The sequence below is a fragment of the Anguilla anguilla genome, chromosome 1, assembly GCF_013347855.1.
Source record: "Anguilla anguilla isolate fAngAng1 chromosome 1, fAngAng1.pri, whole genome shotgun sequence".
Lineage (NCBI taxonomy): Eukaryota > Metazoa > Chordata > Actinopteri > Anguilliformes > Anguillidae > Anguilla > Anguilla anguilla.
In genome coordinates, this window is record NC_049201.1 from 37281875 (window position 1) to 37303214 (window position 21340).

The window sequence follows — 21340 nt, forward strand, 5'->3', positions numbered from 1 at the left end:
TTAATTATTTTTAGTTTTACGAATGGGTGTTTTTTTATCAGGGTGAAAATGGGGACATGAGCCTGGTCGATCCCAGTCCCCAACTGCAATGGAATTTTGAGCCACGGGGCCGCTATGTTTGAAACTGAGACATTTTGGCATGTATTGCGTTTTGAGAGTATACTTTTCATTAAATGACGCATCTCAATACAATACATTGTGTACAGTATATTCGTTTTACTGTAGGAATACCACAGAATATTGGTTCATGTTGTTGAAGGAAACAGATAACCCCTATGGCAAGCCATTTTAGCTTTAATTCATTTCTAGAGGATATCACAAATACAATTCTAACTAGTTGGAATGCAAATTCTTGATATCAGAAATTCACTTGTAACTAGTTATAATTCAAGAGTTTTTCCCATTCATTTCAATGAGACCTTTCATTTTTGATATCAAGAATTGTACTAGTTAAAATTGGGCATTCTAATTAAAACTAGTTAAAATTATATTATTGATATTAAGAACTCCATTTTTAACTAGTTAAAATTGAATTCATGATATCAGAAATAGGTATTTTAACTAGTTGAAATTATATTGTTGATATCAATTGATGTTATGATATCAGAAATTGGCATTTTAACTAAGTCAAATTCCAACTCCCATTGAAATGAATGAGAAAAAAGTTTTCAATCTGACTAGTTAAAATAGAATTTCTGATATCAAGAATTGACATTTTAACTAGTTAAAATCGAATTTCTGATATCAGAAATACACATTATAACTAGTTAGAATTTGGATTTGCGATATCCTCTAGAAATGAATTAAAGCTAAAACGGCTTGCCATATAACCCCACCCTCAAAGTCGCACAGGTGATGATGCGTTTCTCTCCAACAACAGTGATTATGCAGAGCAAAGCGGCTAATTTTTTTAATCGTATTATAGGAAACAACAGTTATATTCTGGCTAATTAGCTATTTATATGTTGTTATTTGACTATACTATAGCATTTATGACATTATGCATGAAGAACAAATTGCCAAAATATGTTTTCTGAAAGATCTACTTTTAGGTGAGAAGAGAGAGACAGTGTGCTCTGAACAGAGTGTCACAGATTAGGCTGAGAAGACTCTTCTCCTAAAAGTGTAAAAGGAATGTAGGTAGGACCGGTAGCAGTGTCTACATTAGAAATAGAACACAGCTTTTGGTCTTCAGGGACTATATAGTTATTTATATCAGAGGAAGTGTCACTCTGACTCTGAGGACCAGTGGCTTCTCTCTTGCACCAATTTGTATCAGCTTGAGTTTGCGCAAGCTCTTGCTCAACTTTATGCAGCTGTCTCTCAGTGCGGCTAAGGTTGTGCTCAGCCCTTTCCCGGTCTTGAGCTAGTGCACAATAGTTCTGCCTATGTACGGCTAGCTCCTGTTGACAAGCAATAAAATTTAATTTAGTGGACTGCAACTCTAGATGGCGCATATTTATTTATCTAGATGGTGCAAAACCTGGTTCTCTGTATCTAAGCAACTATTAGCTGCTTTTACTTTATGTAACTCAGCTGCCTGCTCATTGCTCTTATGAGCAGCGATGCTAATTTGCCTAAGGAGGTTTAAAGGTAGGCAGGAGAGTAGCTTCCGCCAGTCAAAGGACCAAAGTTGAGAATCGCATTCCTCGTTAATTAGGGCAGAAATTGCATAGCTACAATCACAATCTGCGTTTATCTATGACGTACAGGTAGTCTGGAGCCAAGCCGTGAGTCATGCTTAAACAGATGTTTTGACAGAGTCTGTTTTTAGGATGATTTATATACATTTGATCCAGTAGTGAATAGACAAGCCAAAAGTGAACCCACAAAAGCAATCACTGTCATTTGCTGTGAGAATTCACCCAGACCATTGTACTCACTGTATCTCAATTGTATATTAAGACAGATTCTGTAATTTTAATTTATATTATATTCTTAAATTGTAGTTTTGTTTAAGCTTTTTTAAACTAAAAGTATGTAACATAAACATGCTATTGCAGAGTGCTAATTATTTAGTTATTTTCATGCTTAAAGAATTACCAGAATTCAGGAAACAAAATCCCTGAACCTCAAATGTTCTGCGAGAGGACCTTTAGACCTCCTGCATTGGTTTGCAAAACCTCCTTATTTCTGTGTTACCAAGGTTGGCAGGTATGTAGTACATGCAGCCTATAACCCTGTCAAAAGCAAGTTGAGTGCAACAATTGCAGGGAAAAAACCTTGATGTGCTTTGTGCTTTGAATTTTTTCCTACCAGAACTCCTGATCTGGGGTATAACTTTGTGACAAACCAAGGAAGACCATTTAACTACTTCAGCTATGGTTGTGCTTGCTCAGAGGTGGAGATAGACTGTCTGACTGGAGACCACGTGGTAAGAGGACTTCCCACGGAACCAAGTTCATTAAAAATGCAAAAGATTTTATAATCCTAATATCACTAGGAATCCACCGATCTAGATTTTTTGGCACTGGTACTGATACGGATGCTATGCAAACAGTGTTGGCTGATGGAGCAGTGTAGATACAATCTCTTTAAACTTTCAGTACAATGCCACTGTGAAGTTACAGATGTATAATTTACATGTGTACTGCCTTTGGACAGCTATGCAGAGGGAATTAGGCTATAGAAAACAAACTACAAGCAAGTTTGCACAATAAAACTATCAGTTAAACGTAAAAGTAACAATTTCTGTTAAAAAATTAAGCAGGACTCTATGAGTTGTGCATGTTTTTAAGTATGCTCTGAGAAGTTAGACAATCATCAAAGGCTGCACAGTGGCATAATTATTTTGCTTATTTGGCAGTATAAGAAGATAATTGAAATTCGGTCATAATGGCTAATACGAAGCTATTGGGTGTAAAATAAATTACAAACCTATGAAATAAAAAAGACCTGTAAAAATCAACAGAGGCTTCATTCTCTCCTGTATTTTTGCCCTATTATCAAGCGAAGCCTATTAAGTAGTGGCTGCTGAACTGAAAATTGATGGGGTGATAAGCTTTCCCTTAAACTTATTCTTGGTCTTGACCTCTTTTCAATAATTTTCTTTGATTAACAATCCAGTGATTAATTTGTATAACACTCTACTGCAGTCACACACACATATATATATATATATACACACTACCGCTCAAAAGTTTGGGGTCACTGAAAAATGTCCTTATTTTTGAAAGAAAATGTTTTCAATTAAAATAACATTAAATTGATCAGAAATACAGTCTTTTTAATGGAAATACAGATTTTTAATGGAATACAGTATCTACATAGGTGTGCAGAGGCCCATTTTCAGCAACCATCACTCCTGTGTTCCAATGGCACATTGTGTTAGCTAATCCAAGTTTATCATGTTAAAAGGCTAATTGATCATTAGAAAACCCTTGTGCAATTATGTTAGCACAGCTGAAAACTTTTGTGCTGATTAGAGAAGCAATAAAATTGACCTTCCTTAGGCTAGTTGAGTATCTGGAGCATCAGCATTTGTGGGTTTGATTATAGTCTCTAAATGGCCAGAAAAAAAGAACTTTCTTCTGAAACTCATCAGTCTATTCTTGTTCTGAGAAATGAAGGCTATTCCATACAAGAAATTACCACGTAACTGAAGATCTCATACAACGTTGATCTCATACAAGATCTTCACAGAACAGCGCAAACTGGCTCTAACCAGAATAGAAAGAGAAGTGGGAGGCCCCGGTGAACAACTGAGCAAAAGGACAAGTGCATCAGAGTCTCTAGTTTGAGAAACAGACGCCTCACAGGTCCTCAACTGGCAGGTTCATTAAATGGTACCCGCAAAACACCAGTCTCAATGTCAACAGTGAAGAGGCGATTCCAAGATGAGATCTACAATACGCTGGAGATTCCTTGTGCAGATCCTGAGAACAGGACACTGAAGGAGGTGATGAAGGCGTTTGAGAACTACTGTGCACCACGACGGAATACTGTTTTTGAGAGGCATCAGTTTTGGGCACACCAGTTTAATGAACAGGCAGGTATTGACAAGTTTGTCACTGAACTGAAGCAGAGAGCGCGCAACTGTGAGTTCAAAGAGACTGAGGACCTAATGCTAAGGGACAAAATTGTATTCAGTGTAACAGATGGAAGAGTTAGAGAAAAGTTACTCACCATTTCAGATTTGACCCTAGCTAAGGCCATTGATGTATGCCATGCGAAAGAAGTCACATCAGCTCAGGCTAAAGTTATGTCAGCTAGCAGTGGCGCAGAACAGTTTGTGCACGCTGTAGAGAAAAATGCCCACCGTGTTCTGCCTCAACTCAGTCTCATAAGCAAGGCATGCGTTCAACCAGTGAGCAGCAGGCAAAGACTTGTAACAGATGTGGAAAAACACACAAACCCAGAAACTGTCCCGCATTTAATGTTGAGTGCATAAAATGTGGTAAGAGAAACCACTTCGCAGCAGTGCGTCGGTCAGGACCAGGTGTTGTACCTATTGAGACAGAAGCCATGGGTGTAGACACACTGTTTATAGGTACAGTCACACAAGTGCAGGCTCGCCCAAAAGACACTAGCTGGCACACAACCCTGCGTATAGGAGGACAAATGGTCAACTTTAAGTTAGACACAGGGGCTGAAGCTAATGTACTCCCACTAGCAATAGCAGACAAATTCCCAAAACAAGGCAAAGTGACAAAGACAGCGACTGTCCTCATAGCCTTTGGAGGCACCCGCATCACGCCCAAGGGTGTGATGTCATTGCTAGTGCACACCCAGCACAAACAGGCCCACTTGCAGTTTTATGTCACAGACGCATCCGACACACCACTACTTGGCAGGGAGGCCTGTGTGCAGCTTGACCTCATCAGAAAAGTAGGAACATTAGCATGCCAAGCGCCACCCCGCACCAAAGAGGAGCTGCTCAAGCGCTACGCTGCTGTGCTCAAAGGGCTTGGCAAATTTCCAGGCGTGCACCACATCTACCTAGATCCAAAGGTCCCACCCATTGTTCATGGGTGCAGGAAAATTTCTTTTGGACAGGCTGAACGAGACATTGGACAATCAAGAACGGAGAGGGGTGTGTTGTAAAGTGACAAAACCGACGCCATGGGTGAGCAACCTGAAAAGAAAAATGGCACTCTAAGAGTGTGCTTGGACCCTAGGGACATAAACAAAGCAGTGCAGCGCCAACACTGCTCCATACCGACACCTGAGGATGTGCAATGCAGCCTAGCAGGCAAGAAAATATTCACAATCCTCGATGAAAAGGATGGATATTGGCAGATAAACTTAGATGATGAGTCAGCTGATCTGTGCACATTCAACACCCCGTGGGGGAGTTACCAGTTTACACGCTTGCCTTTTGGCATCAAAAGTGCCAGTGAGGTGTTCCAACAGATCAACTCAGAGAGCTTTGGTGACATTAGTGGAGTGCTTATCATTGCAGATGACATGACCATAGCAGCAGCTACAAAGGAGGAACATGACCATATCCTACAGCAGGTGATGGGCAGAGCGACCAGGCTGAATGTGAAGTTCAATGCTGACAAGATACAGTACATGGTGAGTGAAGTGGTATACATGGGGCACATCATCAGCGCAGACGGGGTCAGAGCAGATGACTCCAAGGTGACTGCGATCACACAGATGCCCCCACCAGAGGATAAGAAGGGTCTACAGAGGCTGCTGGGCATGACACGGTTCCTAGCCCAGTACATCCCAGACGAGGCCATGCTCACTGCACCACTGAGAACGCTGCTCAGAAAGGACATCATATGGCAATGGCACCCAGAGCACTAAGCAGCACTGGACAGGCTGAAAACAGCGATCTCCAGTGCACCGCAGCTCAAGTTCTTCAATCCACAAGAGGAGATTGAAATACAAGCAGATTCATCGAAAGATGGACTTGGAGCAGTCCTGATGCAAGGTAAACGCCCAATAGCCTTTGCATCCAGAGCTCTTTCTAGTGCTGAGCAGAACTATGCCCAGATAGAAAAAGAACTCCTGGCAATAGTGTTTGCACTGAAGAAGTCCCACCAGTACGTCTCTGGCGTCAGCATCACAGTTCAGTCCGACCACAAGCCACTTGAGGCTATAATCACTAAGCCTATTGGTAACCCGCACCCGCACGTCGACAGAGAATGCTTCTCCAGATACAGAAGTATGACATTCACGTAGTCTACACCCCCGGCAAGGACAAGCTGGTGGCTGACACGCTTTCCAGGGCCGTGCTTCCAACAGCCACACGTGAGGACTGTGATCTTGGGGACGAAAAGGTAATTTATGCTGTCACAACAAAGGAATCATGGAGCAGCTGAAAGCAGCAACGGAAAGAGACAGTGAGATGCAGCTGCTGATGAAGCTGCACAAAGAGGGGTGGCCAGACAGAAAGAAGAGCCTGCCACTGGGAGCACAGCCTTGCTGGCACACCAGAGACAATATCTACATTGAAGATGGCCTACTCATGGTCAGCCTCCGCATGATAATCCCCAGAGGCCTCAGAGCTGAGGTACTGAGGCAACTCCACACTGCACACCAGGGCATCCAGCGATCCCTAGCACATGCTGGCCCGGTCTCACTGAAGATGTCAAGATGATGGTTGAATCATGCCCTTCATGTCAAGAAAAGTTGCCCAGCAATCAAAAGGAACTTCTCCTTCCTCACGCGGTGCCTGATACACCGTGGCAGAAATTAGCTGCTGACATCTTTGAATTCCAGGGACGCCCATTCCTGCTGATAGTGGATTACTTCTCCAAATATCCAGAGGTACTGAGGCTGTCTGACAAGACATAAGGTACTGTCATAGCAAAGTTTAAGGCTGTTTTTGTGAGACATAGCATACCTACTGAGCTGATTGTGGATCATGTCCCCTTTTCTAGTGCTGAAATGTCTCAGTTTGCTAAGGAGTGGGGCTTTAAGGTAACACATTCCAGCCCAGCCTTTCCTCAGTCAAACGGATTGGCTGAGAGGACCATTCAGTCTGTAAAGAACATGCTCAAGTTCACAGCACAGACAGGTGTTGACCCTCACATGGCTCTCCTGCACCTGAGAAACACACCAATCACAGGGCTACGATACTCACCTGCACAACTACTCATGGGATGTGTCCTCCGCTCTGACCTCCCTGCAAGCAAAGCGGCCCTTAAACCAGCGACACCAGAGAATGTCCAGCAGGGTCTGAGACAAAGACAGCTTCAGCAAAAGAAGAGCTATAACAAGTCCGCATCCCTGCTTCCTCCATTCAGGGAGAGTGAGAGAGTGTGCATGGAGACAGGAAAAGGATGGCAGCCAGCAACAGTGGAGAGAGTCAGGGATAAGCCGAGATCATATGACATCATCACACCTGCAGGAGCTCGGTACAGGAGGAACAGGAAGCATCTCAGATCTGACAGAGTGGCCAAGTACAGAAACAATTATGAAATCACTGACATGGACTCTGATTCCGACCAGGAGATTGGGCAAGCACAAAACATGCCAAATGGCAGATCAGAACCAGAGCCGGTCACAGAGACTCAAGAGTGCCAGACGACCAGAGCAGACAGGAGCACAAAACTGCCAGCTAGGTTACAGGACTATGTACTTGAGTAAACCAGTGGTACAGCCAGGTATTTTTGAGTGTTGCTAGGGTCACAGTTCAACATGACTCTACAGCAGTGTTATTACCGTGTGAGCGAATGTTGTTCATGTTTACAGGTCTACAAAGAAAGAATACAGCAAGAAACTGAAAGTGTTTTGTTTGTTAGTATGCTCTAGCTAAGAGGGGGGATGTAGAATATGGGACCAGGCAGTCCATTACTATGTTGTACTCTAACAGCCAATCACAATAGCTTTGGGGTTGAAGGTCAAGTATGACGAAAATGAGCGGAAGCAGTATTTGTTTGTTACGGGCCCGAGTGCCGAAGAACGACCTACATAAAGGGTTTATAAAAGAATGTCCGGTATAAGGTTGTCTGCCTAATTCCCACCATGCAGCATAGAACTCTACATTTTCATGGAAAACATGAAATTTTCTGGGTGACCCCAAACTTTTGAGCAGTAGTGTGTATATATATATATATATATATATATATATATATATATATATATATATATATATATATATAGTGATGTAAGCAATCTTAAAGAACAGGTTTTGTTAGCATTAAGGCCTATTGTATATTGTGCTGAAAACTAACGTGATAGTTTACTGAGTGGTATTTTTTTTCTTTGTTACATGTAGGTCTATTTTGTTATTAAAACTTTAAAAAATTTAATTTATCATTTAATCTCCCCTACATCACATGAAAGAGTCTGTTTATCTGCCAATTGATTAACCTATTCATATCATTGGGACACTTGTTAATTAAGGAAAATTAATGAAAACAGGTTGAGACCAATGTCAGGTTTAAAGTGAAGTTTTCCACCCCCTCTATTTTCTTCAGTGCAGTTTCTCAGAATTCTGTTCTTTGAATATGAGGCATTTACCCATGTAACAACAGAGTTTCTTACAATATAAATGATTGAAAGCCATTTCTATCTAATTGTGTGGGTCACAAATGTAAGCTGATTTAATTCACTAATTCACTATTGAATAAAATGTTAATAATCTATGACTGGCATTTAACTCACATTATAAGCCTCCTCAGCACCCTGCTTCCCACATCTATGCACTTCTCACATGCTGAGAAATTGGTAACTACTTTTGTGTTGTGTTATTGGCTATTTGGATTGGCCAAATAGAATATTTGAGATCAGCAGCCGATCCATCAGAGCATCCCTAACTATCACACAATTCTGTTATCACAGAACAAAATTTAAGCATTGGAATGTTTTTGTACAGTAATGTGAACATTTCATTAAATACAATTATGCGAGGGAGATCATAGGTGGATGGCATACTGGTTTGTCTATTGACAAGACATGACTTTTCTCTCTCAGAATCTTCATACCTCCATTGTTATGGATGTTGGAAAGAGCCTTAATCCAGCCATTGACATCGGACAGGTATGGTACGGATAGGACTTCATTTCAAAACCCCACAGAACAAGATTGTATGCTGTATAAACCTTCTGAGAAATTATTTAAATGGTCAAAAAATATTCCTTTTTAATGAAACAGAAGTAGAAGCAAGAAAAAGCAGGAGCATGAGGGTGGTATTGTGTGATTGGTCTGTGCAGATAGAGGGGGCATTCATGCAGGGTGTGGGCCTCTTCACCCTGGAGGAGCTGCGCTATTCTCCCCAGGGGGTCCTGTTAACTCGGGGCCCCGGCATGTACAAGATCCCTGCTTTTGGTGACATTCCAACTGAATTCAAAGTGTCCCTGCTCAGGGATGCTTCAAATGACAAGGCCATCTTCTCCTCTAAGGTAAGCACCATGGGGTTCCTCTATTCTTTGTATCCACTAGGTCCTTTCCCAAGTTTCAGTCCACAAGCCATATACCGGGTAGAATATGGTAGGAAAAGGAGGAAAATTTAAGGATCATGCTTAAATTTTTGTGGATTTCAAATCCCATAATTCAATATGCAATGAACAAAGGGTTTTGGCTCACTCACTTTGGAATTTAGATGTTCAGTTCCATTGTGAAACCACTACACAGTTACATGCAAATTGGTATACAAGCATGTACTGTATACAAGTGATGGTGTGCTTTTTTATTTTCTTTGTGACTACAAACAATTCTACAACTATCCATAAGGGTCTTTCTACATTAATGTTCCAGAATCAAGCTCCAGTAAGGCCCTTTGCATCTGTGGTGCTTTACATTTTAATGCACCTAAGTCCAGTATCATAATGCCATCTGGAGTTTTGTTTTATGCAACATAATTTCATTAATAAACTCATTTTGAAAAATCCCATCCTCCTTGATACTACACCCAATTATGTGTCAAGTTGCAGGTTCCAGAATCAATACCAGACCACAGGCCCATACGCACACTGGAACAGTGCCTTACAGGATGAGTCACCCACCCAGCAGTCCCTGTATAATATGTTTATTATACTATGCTGTCTATGCATTTGCTTTCAGTTATATACAAAATACATTTGTGTGCAATACTGTTTCTGAAAGATTATCTTTTATCTTGTCCAACCCAAGGGAGTTGTGGACCAAAATCTTCAATATTTTTTCATATATTTATATTGTGTGACAATTTTTTTATGTTTTGCATTACACATTCTTATGTTCTTCTGTCTCACTGTAGGCTGTAGGTGAACCACCACTATTTCTGGCAGCCTCTGTGTTTTATGCCATTAAAGATGCCATTGGAGCAGCCAGGGCGGAGTCTGGCCTCAGTGGTCCTTTCAGGCTGGACAGCCCCACATCCCCAGAGAGGATACGAAATGCTTGCGAGGACAGCTTCACCAAACTGGTGTGACACCCCGTCTCTGAGAGTATCTTTACATATTTGTATTGGCTTTGATGCTTATGCTTGCCTTTGGTTCCAAAATTACCTTCAGACAGATTTAATTGCGTAAAAATTGGCGATAATCAATCACTTAGCCTAGGTGCTGGAAGTCGTTTTTATAAACTGAGTCTTTTTTTTCTGAACCCCCGCCTCACTTCTTATACTATCACTTAATATTACTGGCAACAAAGCTAAGAGCCAAATTGTTCTGGAACACGAGCAGAAGGTTTTTCCCCCCACATTGTTCCCAGTAGAATAAAATAAGCCAAACGATTCAGCTTTTCTCTGAGGTACAGGGATCATTAGTTTTTGCTTCGCCAGCCGTGCACACAATAATCGGGTAGGCTATATGTTACACAGTAGGCTTTTTAAGTAGACTACTGTGTGACATGTTTTATTTAGCTAGCAGCATCAAGGACCTTAGCATGCATATTACAATATTCAGCCTTATTACTCTCAAAGCGACAGCACTGAGAGTAATAAGGCTGAATATTGTAATATACGTGCTAAAGTTAAAAAATAATTATGACTCTTTGAAAGGCAAATTGCCCACGATGCAAAAAGTAATCCTAAACATTTCTTTCAATACTGTAGTAGGAAAAAGAAATTGATTGAAGAAATTGCTGATGCCTTAAATAGTTATTTTGTTGGGGGTTTTACTGGAGAAGAGGTTACTAATTGACTGGAAGGCATATTTAGTACTCAGAATGTCTAAGCAGATATTGAGTAAAGAAGTACTGAATGAATTACATAAACTGTAGACAAACTGCAGGCTGTGATGGCATATACCCAAGGGTAATCAAAATGTTAGGTGAGATCATCACTGGCAGGTAATTTTATACAGTCTTTAGATACTGGAGAAATACCTGAGGATTGGAAGCAAGGTAATATAATACCAATATATAAGAAAGGGGACCATACTAATCCAGGAAACTACAGGCCTGTCAGTTTAACCCCTTTGCGCACATGCCAAATCTGGCCAATCTTTGCCCTTTTAGGGGGTACCCTATTTAAAGCTTCATAACTTCAGATGTGAGCATCACGGAGACTTGAAAAATGACTTAAATGAAGCAAGACATTTGTACCATTTACAATACTAACTTAGATTAGTTTATATTCATAATTCAGGAAGAAAAGTGCCACAAAGGCAATTGTTCAGGCAAAATGAATTTGCTCTTTTATAGTTTGCAATGAAATACTGAGAGATACGGATCATGTGACCGCCAGGCGAACATGGCCGCTTGCTGATCAGCTCCTCCCACACCCAGGCCTTTTCTTGTGATATTTTATATGTAGTTATTTACTTTTAAATAAGCTTCATAATGTCCACTCATTGTTCGCCGCCCTCCCGAGAGTCACTACTTAGGACTCCTGAGGGTAAACGAAACAAGCGAGCGGCCGAAGATACCGACCACTGGGAAGATCGTCTCGCGCCCTAGCTAATTCCATTACTGATAACTGTATCCTGACCACAGCCCTGTTTCGTGCTCGTTAAAATTCTCTCCAACTGTAAGTCGAGAGAAAAGATGAAGGTTCAATGTTTTTCTTTTACAGGACGAGGGATTTGTGAAAAATGTTAAGGAGGGGATGAGTGAATTTATTGCGCAAAATTCCTCTTCTCTGGTAACCCCACATACTGTGTGGGAGGTCACCAAATGTTTCATTCGAAGCTGCTCTATTTCTTATGCATCATATTTACATAAATCTAGACAACAACAAATTACTATATTATAGGAACAGATTCTTGCAATTGAAACTTCTTTGAAAGCTCAGATGTGTGACATTAAACTTGAGCAGTTGCAAGGTTTAAGAGCTAGATGCAAAAAGTTGCTTACAAGTAAGGCAGAGTTCATGTTATATACATCTAGGCAACAGTATTATGAACATGGTGACCGCCCGAGTAGATTATTGGCATTATGTTTAAAACAGTCAGAGCAGTTTTCTGCTATAGATGCAGTGAGGGATCATTCCAGAAATATTAAAACCCATCCCCAACAGATAAACAATATATTTAAGAATTACTATGCCCATTTGTATACATCTGAAGGGAACAGCAATCACAGTGATACCCAGGTTACTGATTGTCTGAATAGTTTAGACCTGCCTTGCCTGACTCCTGATCAAGCAGACCTTTTGGATGCCCCGCTGAGTCTGGTCGAACTGGAGGGCGCTCTGCGCTCCATGAATAGGGGTAGAGCGCCTGGACTGGATGGAATACTGCCGAAATTGTTATTGTTATTGTGGCCTCAAGTGGGTCCATTATTATTAGATTCCATTAATTACTCACTCAAAATTGGTTCTTTTCATAGGGATCAGAAATCGGCCTTGATATTTTTGATACCTAAAAACGGGAAGGATCCTTTAAATTGTGACAGCTATTGCCCTTTAAGTCTTATAAATTCAGACATGAAACTCTATGCAAAGTGTCTGGTCCGGCGTTTGGAGGTGCATATTTCATCTTTAGTCCATCGTGACCAGACCAGATTTATGAAAAACAGGCTAGCATCGGACAATTTGCATAGATTGCTTCACATTATTGATATGGCTGATAGTCTTTCCCCAAAGGCTGCTATTCTGTCATTAGACGCCCAGAAGGCTTTTGACAGAGTGGAATGGGTTTACCTATGGGCGACCCTGCGGCGATTTGGTTTTGGACCCGACTTCATACATATGTTTAAAACATTATATAATGACCCTACTGCATGCGTGTCGACTGGTCCAATCTTATCCACTCAATTTTCTCTGACTAGAGGTACACGTCAGGGGTGTCCTCTTAGTCCTCTCTTCTTTGCACTGTCATTGGAACCGCTAGCCCAGGCAGTAAGGCAAAATATAGACTTCTCCCCCATAAATATTAAGGATACTAAACATTACATTTCATTATACACCGATGATGTATTGCTGTACCTTTCAGATGTTTCTAATTCCCTTCCCCCAGCTCTACGAATATTTCAGAATTTTGGTTCCTTTTCTGGTTACAGTATTAACTGGACAAAGTCTATGTTATTACCCCTCAATGTGACGATCTCAGAATCCTCCATTGCTCAATTTGCTAACACTATCAAATGTGTAGATAAATTAAAGTATCTCGGCATAATTATTTGTAATAACATCTCAAATATAAAATATAACTATGAGACCCTGTTACCGAAATTAAAATCTGACCTTGAAAGGTGGTCTTCAATTCAGGTTACTCTTCATGGTAGAATTTCTGCGATTAAAATGAATGTGCTGCCCCGTGTTTCCTTCTTCTTTTCTCTGTTACCTCTTTCTCTCCCTCCTAAATGTATCGATCAGATTAACGCTATGTGCTCTAAATTTATTTGGAATGGGAAACGCCCAAGGATTTCCTTATCTGTGCTCCAACGTCCTAAGTCAGCAGGGGGTCTTGCTTACCCAAATTTTCTACACTATTATTGGGCCTTTCAGCTCAGATCTATTAAGAATTGGTTCTACCCGAACATCTCTATCTCCTGGAAAGCTTTAGAAGAGTTTATTGTGCATTCTTTTTGCTTGCAGGATCTTCCTTTTTCTAATTTAAAACACAAATTCTGTGTCTCCCATTTTGGAGTGATTATTTTGAATGTGCTGCAAACATGGGACATACTTAACTACTGCTTGTATTTTTTCCATAGACTACGTTGTTGCCGTTCTCGTTGTGGTAGTGTTAATCAGTTTAACCTTCAGGGTCCAAGTTGAACTATGCAGTTGTTCCCTGCACTTGGACCGGTACTTTTCTCTAGGGTTTTCGTCATACTTGTTCCTGGTTATGGTTATACACTTTGTTGTACGTCGCTCCGGATAAGAGCGTCTGCCAACTGCCTGTAATGTAATGTAATGTGTTTAACATGGTAGTCCCCTTGTCCCCACAAGTGTTACTGTTGCTAGATGACTCGTCACTAAACTTAAATTACATATCAAGAAGGATCTTTCTTGCAGGCATCACCGCCGCTAAGAAAACAATACTCAAAAGTTGGCTCGAGCCCTTAATAAATTTCAGTGTTGTGTGGCAAAGTTACCTTCTGGACATAATTCTTTTGGAAACAACTATGGCCAGACTTAACGGGTCATCTAATGCAACTCTTAGGGCCTGGGAGACAGCTGGACTGGCATTGTCATTATTTTAAAGAAAGCATGAATTTCAGTTTACTACTATTTTGCAGATTATTTAGTAATTAATTTGCTTGTATATGTATGGAGTGTTTTGAGTACCTGTCCCCTTTTTGACGCCCCCATGTAAATGGTTCATAATAAAAAATTATTTTTAAAAAAATAATAATAATACTGAGAGATCCCATATATACAGCAGGTTAAACTATAGGCCTACATGAAACAAAAACTCTTTGACCACAAGTTCATAAAAACTAAGCAGTCTACAATTCTATCCAAAATGCCTAAATTATGCATGTATTTCGAATCAACTGTTTTGATTTAAAAAATTCACTGTTGCATCATTTTCAAGTGGGAATTAAAGCTTTCCATCAGTACAGTGGTCTAAAATCTCTAGGGGTCCAGAAACATATCAAAAAATCTCTCCTACAATGAATAAAATGCTTTTTGTCCATTATAAAGCATATTAATGATGCCCTTACTAAGTTTTAAGATGGAACATATGATATCAGATATCAGATTTAAAAATAATGCAAAAACATTGTCAGACAATGCAGTACAGTACCTAATTGTGTAATAATTAATTCTTGTATATATTTCTGTACTCTACAGTATGTAATGTTTTCTTGTATGGGGATGGGACGATATGAAAACAATATTCAACCATCCACCACGTCATAACTGGTGCATGCAACACAAAAACTACTAAGCTACCAACGAATGCTTAAATGACAGTGTGAAATATCCTAATAATAAAATGCCACTAAACTATTTAAAGACACTCAATTTAAAAAATAACGCATATAACTGAAATATTTTGAGCAGTAATACTTGTATAGCGATGATGAAATGTTATCTGTGTTCAGGAGATAGGGACAGAGACAGTAAATCAGTGCTCTCTCCTCTCCACTTCTGTCTTACTCCAGACAATGATGTCAGCTAGCTCTATCAGCAAACATATAGTTTAGCTATGCTCAAAAGTCCTCAATAATAATATTTTCTAAGAAATTACGGAAATCATTGATAACGTTTTGTCAGGTGCAGTGTCTTTTGCTGCTACCAGAGTGAATTCATAAGTGAATGCGATGATCAGAGAACTTTCGGTTACGCTGAGCTATAATACGCTATTCCAAAAGCAAAATTAGACATGTTATACATCGTTAGAAAGCTTATACTGTCACCTACTGAAATAATGGTCAATCAAGCCAGACTGTACTAAAAAGGGCGACAGCGGCGTAAACAACACGTGTGCACACAGCTATTTTGGAAGGTACCCAGGCATCACATATGCGCATTGTAAGGTTGTATATTTATTCAATATTTAGTCCCAGATATTGACTGTAGAATGACATGGTATCATTTTTGAAAACTTTCTCTTGTTTATTTCATTATTCAGTGAGCAGCGTTTTCACTGCTATATTGGCATATCTTCGGGCTATTGTTGGGTTTATCTTGTTGCTATACAATTTTTGAGTGGTGAAAGAATATTTTTATGAATGCCCATATAGACAATATTGTCCATTATGTCACGGGTACGGGGTGTAGTTGCAGATGAGACTGCAGGGAGGGGGTGCTTGTTAAATGAATGACCAGAGCAACAATGGTGGCGCTGCGAAACTCTGTATACAGCATAGTTGTCGTGTTTCGTCTACTAATGAAACTAAAACAAAGCGTTTTTGTTTTCAGCTCTCACTTTGGTTGCAGGAGCAATGAATGTGCCGACCACTAGGGGGTTTGTGCTAAGTGGTTAACTTGTGTCACGTAAAATACTGAAATCTATTATTACAGACAAGTTAGAAGTGTTTCTTGAAAATAACAACATCCCAAGGGATAGCCAGCATGATTTTTGCAAGGGAAGGTCATGCCTGACAAACCTTCTGGTGTTCTTTGAAAAAGCTACCAAGTCACTATTACAAGGCTTATGATATTATATGTGACAGGTGCTGGAGGAAAGGTCCGCAAGTCGCAAATTTTGAAATCGCGCTAGGAGGCAAAAAAGGTTTTTTAAATTTTTTTTTACTTTTTTCCTTTTTTTCATATTATGAAAGTTAAAGTGTTGAAGATGTCACTCGATAGAATAAACAACATTTTTAGGATCACTAAATACTCATAATTTGTCAGCAAAGTCAGCTTGTTTTAGTGATTCTTACAGCGGGGTTTTGGGGGCGTGATGGGGGTGCAGTTTGATTAGCATGTTTGGTTTTGTTGGCTATTGTCACTTAGTTTCAGTCAAGCCACCTCCCATAAATAAAGTCACATGGTAGTACCCTATGTTTGTTTACTGTGAGGTTGCTACAATCTGTTGCCACTACGGTTGGGTACGGAAAACCGGTACCTTAATGGCACCGGTTCCTATATGGTCAGCACCGACCAGACCGAATCACTACGCAAATTTCTGTGCCTTGTTTCGGTGCCACTTTTTAGTCCCTCCAGGAAATCCCGATCTTGCGTTCACAATAATTAATGCAAATTCAACCAACGAGACAAAAAAAGAGACTATATCATGTCTTTCTACAGCCGATACCTGGGACTAAATATTGAATACATATACAACCTTACCTTTGGTTTTACGCATAGAGATGTCCCTTTTGAGACTGAGTGGTCATATATTGTCTTGGACAATAAGCTTGTGAAATATACGAGCGCTTGTGATGCCTGAGTTCCGTCCAAAATAGCTGTGCCACACGTGTTGTTTACGGCGTTGTCGCCCTTTTTAGTATAGTCTGGCCGATTAACAATTAATTTATTCAGTAGGTGAGAGTATAAGCTTTCTAACGATGTATAACATGTCTAATTTTGCTTTTGGAATAGCGTTATATGTCAGCGTAACCGAACATTTTCTTATCATGGCATTCACTTACGCATTCACGTGATAGCAGTAAAACCATGATGCTGCTAACGAAAACTTGCCAACGATTTTTCGAAATTTCTTGGAAAATACTATTATTATTGAGGACTTCTGTGCATTGCTAACCCATATGTTTGCTGATAGACCTAGCTGACATAGTTTTCTGGTGCGGATAGAACTATATCATTGATTTCCTGTCTCTGTCTCCATCTACTGAAAACAGATAAGATTTCATCACTTCTATGTAAGTATTACTGCTCAAAATACTTCGGTTATATACGTTATTTTTTAAATTGAGTGTCTTTAAATTAGTTAGCTATTTTAGACCGCTGTTAATAATTTAGACATTTTGGGCAGATTTTGAGACGCTGGGTACACTGCTTAGTTTTTTGCTTCGTAGTTCTTTAGTAGTTTTACATAACCACCCTTAGATTTTATGAACTTGTGGTCAAGAAGTTCTTAATCCAGGACATGTATACTTTAACCCGCAATCTCCCAGTATTTCATTGCGAACTAAAAAAGAGCAAATTCATTTTTTATTTTTTGCCTAGACCATTGCATTTGTGGCACTTTATTTCTTACAAAATTATGAATATAAAGTAATCTAAGCTAGTATTGTAAATGGTACAAATGTATCACTTCATTTAAGCCATTTTTCTAGTCTCTGTGGTGTTCACATCTGGAGTTATAAAGCTTTAAATAGGGTACCCCCTAAATGGGAAAGGATTGACAGGTACTCTAGTGGGGGAGAGGTTGGGGTGGAGTTGACTAGCTATTGTTCCCACCCATTATCTCTCTGTGAGAAGTGTGAAAAGTTCAAGATCTTTCAAGGGGATTTTCTCTGCTACTTGATTTTAGGAGTACCAACATTCAAATAAGCATATCTTCTTCAACTATTTTCAGATTTCAATGTATGACACATTATTTGAAATCTTATAATTTGCACTTTCATGATCTGTAAAAAACTAAAAAATGACCTTGCTCTACTTGAGGACCAAAACACCAGCACCTGTCACATATACAGTGAGCACCATAATTCATTGGACAGCGACACATTTTTTGTTATTTTGGTTCTGTACTCTATCACTTTGAGTTTGAAAGGATACAATGACAGTGAGGTTGAAGTGCAGACTGTCAGCTTTAATTTGAGGATATTTTCATATATATCGGATGAACCGTTTAGAAATTATACAACGTTTTGTACATAGCCCCCCCCCCTCCCATTTTCTGGCATCAAAAAATATTGGACAGTTTAACATAATGTAGAATAATATTTGGTCGCATATCCTTTGCATGCAATGACTGATTGAAGTCTGTGACGCATAGACATCACCAGACGCTGGGTATCTTCCCTGGTGATGCTCTGCCAGGCCTGTACTGCAGCCATCTTCAGTTCCTGCTTGTTTCGGGGACTTTTTGCCTTCAGTCTCCTCTTCAGCATGTAAAATGCATGTTCAGTTGGATTCAGATCTGGTGACTGACTCAACCAGTCAAGGATTTTCCACTTTTTGGCCATCAAAAACCCCTTTGTTGCTCTAGCAGTATGTTTCGGGTCATTGTCTGGTTGCATGATGAAGTGCCGTCCGACGAGTTTAGAGGCATTTGGTTTTATCTGAGCAGATAAAATATTTCTGCACACTTCAGAATTCATTCACTTCTGTCTGCAGTCACATCATCGATGAAGACAAGTTCCACTGGCAGCCATACAGGCCCAAGCCATAACACCCCCTCCACCATGTTTCACGGATGAGGTGGTATGCTTTGGATCATGGGCATTTTCTTTTTTTCTCCACACTTTCCTCTTTCCATCACTCTGGTACATGTTAATCTTTGTCTCATCTGTCCACAAGACTTTGTTCCAGAACTTTTGGGGCTCTTTTAGGTGCTTTTTAGCAAACTGTAATCTCGCCTTTCTGTTCTTCAGGCTTATCAGTGGTTTGCATCTTGTAGTGTACCATCTGTAGCCCTGCTGTTTAGCAAACTGTAATCTCGCCTTTCTGTTCTTCAGGCTTATCAGTGGTTTGCATCTTGTAGTGTACCATCTGTAGCCCTGCTGGTGTAGTCTTCTACGTATGGTAGACTTTAGCCGCGTTTCCACCCAAAGTACCCAGAACCTTTAGTCCCAGGAACTACTTTTCAAGGAACTAAAAGGTTCCTTCAGCCCATTGCTGTCCACTGCGGTCTAAAGTCCCGCGATGATTAGGCAAATTAGTCCGCTGACGTATGAGAAAGCGATGTCGTCGTCAGTCCATCTGTCCTATGATTTCTTTTGTAACTCCATACTGCCACCGAAGTACGTTATTTTCCAATAACGGGACAGCCCGGAGGGGTTTATTCCACTTATACAACGGGTTACCAATAGCCTAATGACTATATATGGTTTAGTATTTATTGATTTTTATCGACTTAATCGCCTGAAATTTAAATATTTTTCCGCGGCCCGTTTGGGCATATTATTTTACAGTTGTCAAGCAAAACTCTCGTTGCTAGTTCGAGTTGGACCGTTATTATGCAACAAACAGGATATAACAGACCAATATACAGATTGTAACTGTTTTGTATATCCTCTCAAACACATCTCCCAGGGCTTTTGGGCTAAGGAGGTGTTCCAAAGATCCTCTTCCAGAACAACGAGGGCAGGCAGGTGTCTCATTTTTGCCCCAGACGTGAAGGTTTGCTGGACTTGGTAGGACATCGTAGACAGCTTGGACTAGGAAACTGATGCGATGGAAGTCTGCTTGCCAGGTGATGGACCAGGTGATCTTTCTTTGCAGTACATTTTCCCATCTAGTCCATGCTGCTTGCTGTCCCATCCCTACCATCCTGCTGGCTGGTACTTCCTCCACACCTGCCCGCACTTCCTCCTGAACAAGATGTTGCCTCTCTTTGCTCTGGTTGTCATCGACCCTGGTCGCCAGGAAGTAATCTATTCCTGCCCGCCCTGTTGCTACGGACCCCACCAGTGCCTTCTGCCTCAGCCGTGACTCAGCCACCTCCAGAGATTTGTCTGCACTCCGTTTTCTGCCTGTTCGAACCTGGATGCCAGCAGATGCCACTTTTGGATCCCTAGATTCTCTGTACTAGACAGCTTCCCGTGTATTGTAACTGTTTTGTATATCCTCTCAAACACATTATGTTTTTATGCGAACATTCACTTTCATGTCTTGAGGTGACAGAATGCATTCACATTCCACAAATAACTGGTGACAACATAGCAGAAAACATGCACACGTCGTAAACAATTGGCTGTTGAATTGATTAATTCGACTCTCATCGTCATTTCCATATAATCGCAAAATTACAAGAATAAATAGAATGAAAACTCGGACTTGTGTGAAAATTTAAATGAATATTACAGTGGTACAGCCACCGTTTGCTTTCATCTTTTAAAGTTACTGCTAGCGGAGCAGCTAAATACTTGAAGTGTGCCCTCCAGATGCGAACTATAAATTACAGTCCATATGTCTAGTCTTCCTGGTCTTTTTGTGGAATTGAAGAATCGCAGTGTAAAATTATGGCAGTTTGAAAAAGCAAAAGGGACGATTACTAGAATTAACCTGTTATTTTTGACAAAAAGTGAGGAAGGTGATTTTTTACAGTTTGCTTTTACTGTATCCCAAATGTAAATTACGCAAACATGTAAACTACCGCATACATCACATAATTGTGTCAAGCGCTTTGAGTCAATTATAACGGGCTAACAAAGAAAATCCGGATGAAAATATTCAGCAACCAAATTAAACTGTTTGAATGTTTTGGTACGTAATATGCTGTCCCAGCACGAATGCTTAATATTTTATAAAACAGACTTCATGCTAAAGCAAGAAAAGAACAGAAGAGCACACAAAATAATCCTCAATCTTAATTTCTCATCTGTAGACATTGGCAGGCTATAACCAAAAGTAGGCTACTGCGCCGCATAACATATTGTTTGAATTCAAGTTATTATTTTGAAAATAAGAAATCGGTTTGCGGCTACAGATTTTTTGAAATGGCAGTTGAAATAAAATGCTGCGAGTACTCAACCAATCAGAAATGTTCAG

At 40.2% G+C, this 21340-nt stretch overlaps 1 protein-coding gene across 1 annotated transcript in view; it reads left to right on the forward strand.

Moving 5' to 3' along the window:
* LOC118223068 (xanthine dehydrogenase/oxidase-like) overlaps nt 1–21340 on the forward strand; it is a 333979-nt gene that overhangs the window by 306945 nt on the left and 5694 nt on the right. The window contains 4 exon segments of the mRNA XM_035409186.1: nt 2260–2374; nt 8872–8937; nt 9111–9299; nt 10136–10303. Of these exon segments, the coding sequence (XP_035265077.1) occupies nt 2260–2374; nt 8872–8937; nt 9111–9299; nt 10136–10303 (538 nt within the window).